The 5720-nt window shown below is 34.8% G+C and overlaps 1 protein-coding gene across 1 annotated transcript in view; it reads left to right on the forward strand.

Annotated features, from left to right (window-relative positions):
- Positions 1-3856: 3856 nt before the first annotated feature.
- atmin (ATM interactor) overlaps positions 3857-5720 on the forward strand; it is a 12610-nt gene continuing 10746 nt past the window's right edge. The window contains exon 1 of the mRNA XM_073850596.1: positions 3857-4092. Within this exon, the coding sequence (XP_073706697.1) occupies positions 3877-4092 (216 nt within the window). The 5' untranslated portion in view covers positions 3857-3876. The remainder of the gene's footprint in view (positions 4093-5720) is intronic.

Raw genomic sequence — 5720 nt, forward strand, 5'->3', positions numbered from 1 at the left:
TCCCTTAAAACTCATCTTTGATCACCAAAATAAGATATTTAAATGTTTTTTCTTTGTGTGAAAAAAATCTTCATGCCTTAAAATTGCTCGAATGTAACTCTACACCTTGATTGGTTACAAGGTAGTTTATGTCAAAATTTTCACACTATTTGTCTTTAAACATTTAAAACAGCACATTGCATTGTTTTACTGATAGATTTTTGATGTTTTCTTTTCTTCTCAGTGTGATGCTGATACTCCATACCCAACCATATAGTTGGCAGAAACTGACTGGAAAATGGCTTTCTCCAAGAGGGTACAACTTTTCAAAGTGGATGGTGTGGAGTTGTGCAAGGAACTAGGAGTTGAAGAAAGGATCACTACAATGCACAGCCTTCAGTGCTTACTATTGTTTTCAACTTGGCTTGTCCACCCTACATGAAGAATTCACTGACTTTCTGGCAGCATGCCATAGCAAAGATAACTGAGGTGGGTGGCAAGCCCCTTACAATATCTATCACCCAAATAATTAATATCCTGTGTTAAAAATGCCAAATATACTGATGCACAAGGGTGAAGATTTCGACATTCAGTGTTTTAAAAGTGACGATTTAAGTTCAATACATTTTAAATGTCAACAGTGTATATATATAATGTGGCAAGTTTTTTTTAATACCAGTGTCATATGATTCACAGTTCCATGCATACGCAGTAAAAGTTGACTTTGAATGAAGTGTTATAAAACCAGGGCAAGAGATGGACTTTCAGGCCCTTGCCGTATACTCTGCTTATGATAAATAAGTAGTTTGTGATCCCCAAGAATGTTTAAAAAGTTCCAATTAGTACTGTGTATTAGTGTAGTACTGCGTTTGGTAAAAATGGGTTTGTGATAAAAAAAAAAAAAAAGTACGCATATAAAGTTACAATTAATGAAATGTGTACTGTTGGAAAAAGGTTGTTTTTGATATTTAATGTTTAAAACATTTTTTAGAAAATGTAGAATGCAGTAGAAAAAATTACTTAATGGGATGTATTGATTATGAAAAAATTAATATTAAGCTTAATATTCTTGATATTTACAATTTTATGAAATGTTTTAAAAAGTTAGAAATAGTATAAACAATTGTTTTTTGAAAAAAGAATTGCTCAATATTTGCATCCTGTTAAGACACATTGAGGTAGAGCTTATTTTGTGATAAAATGTTAGGGTATAATCAATTAATGAAATGTGTACTGTTGGAAAAAAAATGTTTTGCTTTATAAGAACAGAGTATAAATTTTTTTTTTTTTTTTTTTTTAGTAAAATTTTGCAATATGTATCCTGTTATGACATTGTGATAGAGCTTAAAACATTCATCCTGTGAAAAATGTGAGAATGTAATGTTTTGAATGTTTAATAAATGTGATAAACAGCATCCTGGCCTTTTTAATGTGTTGTATGTAGTACAGATTTGCCACCATAAGGTACAAAAGGCTTGTCACTGGGGCAGTACCCTTAAAAAAGACTAATTTGTACCTTTTTTAAAAGTACATTATGGTACCATAGCACTAAATGGTACAATTTAGTCAGCAAAGGTACATATTTGCCTTTGTAAGGTACATACTGCAAGGGTACAGATATGTACCCATGTGAAAGGGTACAACGGGTGTACCCTTGAGGGTACTGCCCCAGTGACAAGCCTTTGTACCCCTGAAGGTACAAATTTTGCACATTTTTTCTGACAGTGTAGCTATCTCTATCTGGGATTGTACTTTTATGTGCTGCAAGTGCTACCACTAGTGATCTTATGTTGCCCTATTATCTCTTCTATAATCACCTCTCTTTTGACCTCCACGCTCTAAATAAGCACACTGGTGTCCTTAGAAGGAGCCATACATGTTCCAGGCAAAGTGTATTTCGATCCAAAGTTGGAAGGGGGGAGGCAGTTTATTTTTCTAGAATGTTAAATTAAGTTTAAGACTAGAAAAAAAATTGTTGTTGATACTTGGACAGAGCTCATGTCTCGAAACACTAGAAAATAAAAGATCACCTACTTCAAGAACTTTATCTAGTATGGAAAGTAAAAAGGATGGATTATCAGCTATGTGAAGTTGTAAAGGTAACGTTTCCACCCCAAAATGAGTTCTAATTTGTTTTCAAATGCAAATGACATTACTAATGACACAGTTGCTTCTGTAGATTTCCTTTGCACATTTTGGCGGGCAAAAGAACCACAGTATCAGGATCATAGGGGGTACATTCATCCTGTTCTAATCTGAGACAGTCCAGTTGTCCACTTTTATCATTTAATATTATTGATAAAATGCTGAGGTTAGCTGCTCAATAATAGCAACGGGAGTCTAAGGCAAGATTCCCAAACATAGTTTTTAGAAGATGCTGTGGTTTTTAAAATGTCAAATAAGGGTAGAATCTAGTCTACTTTTTTTTAATGACTAGGAAATAAATAAAGGGGTGTTCAAAGTAAATTACTGGCTACTAGTTGCATTACTTTCACAGTAACTTACTGTATGTTCAAATTCATAGTATTAAGAAAATGAATAAAATTTATCTTTTATGCCAAAAATCATTAGGAAATTAAGTAAAGATCATGTTCCATGAAGATATTTTGTAAATTTCCTACCATAAATACATTAAAACTTGATTAGTAATATGCATTGCTAAGAACTTAATTTTGCACCCTCAGATTTCAGATTTTCAGACAGATGTATCTTGGCCTAATATTGTCTAATCCTAACAAAAATGCTTATTTATTAAGCTTTCAGATCTCAATTAAAAAAAAAAAAATTACCCTTATGACCAGGGTCACATATTTACACTAACATTCAAAAGTTCGGGGTCAGTATGATTTTGTCTTTTTAAGGAGCAAGGATCTATTAAATTGGTCATACAATACAGTAAAGCATTCAGCTATACGTGTAATAAACTGATTTACAAAGTTGCAAATTTTCAGTACTATCCACCTTATTTTTAACATGAGTGGGTGCACTCATTTGTAACTTGAATATGCAAGGCTTACTGTTACTTTAGCTGTACAAAAAGTTATCTTTATATCCATAGAGGTATTTTTACAGAAGAGAGAATTTTTCTTTTCCTAATCTGAAACTCTAAAATGCTTTTAACTTGTTTTTAGTGAAAAAAAATAAAAAAAAAAAAATAAAAAAAAAATATATATATATATCCCTTAGTTTTAGGCGACGTCTTGTTTTTTAAGAATAAATTTTATCACAATTTTTTGACCTTATGAACATGGTAATTTTCTTGAGGAAAATATCACATTCACAAGTGTAGACATAAAAAGTGTAATTCTTCCTGCATTTCTTCATTATAAAAAAAAAGCAGAAAAGATTGAAAACGTGTGCTCCTCTGTCGAAATATTTTCTATTTTAGTGCTGTCCTGATTCATATCATATCTTTGTTTAATTCAGAATCCATTGCATTTATAATCTTGTTTTTGTATGTTTTTGTGATGTGTCTAAAAATGTTAATTCTCTGTCTTGCGCTGTAAATGTGCTAAATGTGCATTAAAAAACGTGTGTAATGTTAATTAAAGGTTTCTGTTTAAATAATTTCAAATAATTATAAATTCAAATAATTAACATTTCTATTTCAATCCTTCTGTTTATCAAAACCCCTGATAAAAGCATATCGTGTTATATATCGTGTCTGAAAGCTAGACAATAAAAGTTGCTCTGTCTACACTGGACGCGCGCCAAGGCGTTTCAGCAAGTTTCAGCTCGTAAATATTTGTTACACCCATTGGTTCATTAGCTTTGCGTGTGGGCGTATGCCTCTTTCTTTCTATGCGTCTTCCGGAAGTAAATGTGCGGACTGTCTGTGGTGAGTTGGTTGCTATGCGACGTGTCCCGGAAGGGAATGTGTGCGCTGTGTGTTGAATCATGGCTGCATCAACAGTCAACAGTAATAGCCGTCACAAAAGGCAAAAATGCAGCGAGAAGTTGCCTTTGCAAGACAGAGAGATTATTAAACCCTCCATAACAGAGCTCACCAAAGAAGTGCGGACCAATATTCTCTGTACGGTGGAAGGATGTGGAAAGATTCTGCCTAACACTCCAGCACTCAACATGCATCTGGTCAAGTCCCACAGAATCAAGGTACAACACTAAATTAGAACCATGCTAAATTTGTAATTTCATGTTTTTACTTCAGTTCTGCTTCATTTTTACAGGGTGAGTCTTATTTCACTTTTATCTCGTCTCTTTTTCACTCTGTTATGTATTTATAATATCTTTTTCTGATTCTGACTGATGAGAATCAGTGTAAAACATTTTATCCTACTCTAGGCATAACTATAACATGTGCTAGAATAACAAACGACTTTGTACTTTTAGTTAGATAAATAAAATTTATCTTATTTGACCTCAGATAAATATTTCTGAAATGATTGTACTTGACTGCATGTGCTGTAATATAAAGAGAAGCCACACTGTCAGTGCTATTCTGGGGATGTTAAGCATCTCCTTATCAGCCTTTTTGCCAGCTTGTAGCGGAATCGACAATGCATTGAATGTGAGCTGCTTGACAGGCTGACAGCCTGAGTGATGTAACCCAGTTTGCAGCACAGAATGAGCCAGGGCCCTTTGCCAGACATGGATTTTGCAAGTCTTTGTGGCACTCAGGAGGAATGTCCATTATCTTTGTCCATGTGTTTGGGGCCCAATCTGACATTTTGCACCAAAACACAGTAGCAGACAACCAGATTCAGACCATGATACTTTTCTGTGACCTTGAGAAAATACTTTCTGACAGCATGACTGGGTCAGTTTCGAACTGTGCTTCAGGTTTAGTTACTACCGGGGGCATTGCTAGACCTGAAGGTCTACTGGGACACAGGCCCCCCTATTCTCATATCACTTTTCTTTTTTGAAAGCCAGTTGCATGTACAACACAATTAACTATACAAACTTGTGTAACCAACTATTTCTACACTACAACAAATGCTATAAATGAATACATCAATGTTTTATGAACATTTATTTAAGCATTTTCATCATACTTCACATAAAGAGTCTTAATATTTTTAAGGCAAATAATAAAGGGCACACAGCTGCTAAAAGTGTGGCATACAGGTGTGTACCAGGCTGCATTCGACCACTGGTTTTGTAATTTTTTTCATAGCCCACCTCAACTTCATGCTTACATTTCTGTGTGAAAGGCATGGATATCTGCATCCATGGGAAAGTTTGTCTTCGGTTGAACTGCATTGCTTTTAGAAGCATTAATTCAGTTGTTGCATATAGATTAATGTCTTTATTTCAGGATTAACAAAGTAAATTATAACTCAAATTTAAGATTTTACTGGGGCACAGCAGAAAACGGTCTAGTGATGCCCATGGTTGCTACGCATGAACACCATCACATTGGTATTGACTTTGACTTTGAATTGGATCAGGGGTTCAACCAAGTGATCTGTAGCTTGAGATGTTTGACACCCAGACCCAGTGGCGTAGATAGGAATTCAGGGCCCTGTGCACTGAATTTGCTAGGGGGCCACCTTTTGAATTTGCTATTGTGTTGTTGCGATTGTAGCTGCTTGCCAGGCATGGATTGAGATTTTTAAAGTCTTTGTGGCATTGAGGCGGATGGTCCATTGTCAACATGGTTTGGGAGTCTTGCTAATTGGAAGGGTTTTTTTTTTTTTTTTTTTTTTTTCCTGAACGCGGAAGTCACGCCTGACTCTTTACCTGAAGAATGCTTTGCATTTCCGGTCTCCAGTGTTTCT

Source organism: Garra rufa, chromosome 11 (assembly GCF_049309525.1).
Source record: "Garra rufa chromosome 11, GarRuf1.0, whole genome shotgun sequence".
NCBI classification, from domain to species: domain Eukaryota; kingdom Metazoa; phylum Chordata; class Actinopteri; order Cypriniformes; family Cyprinidae; genus Garra; species Garra rufa.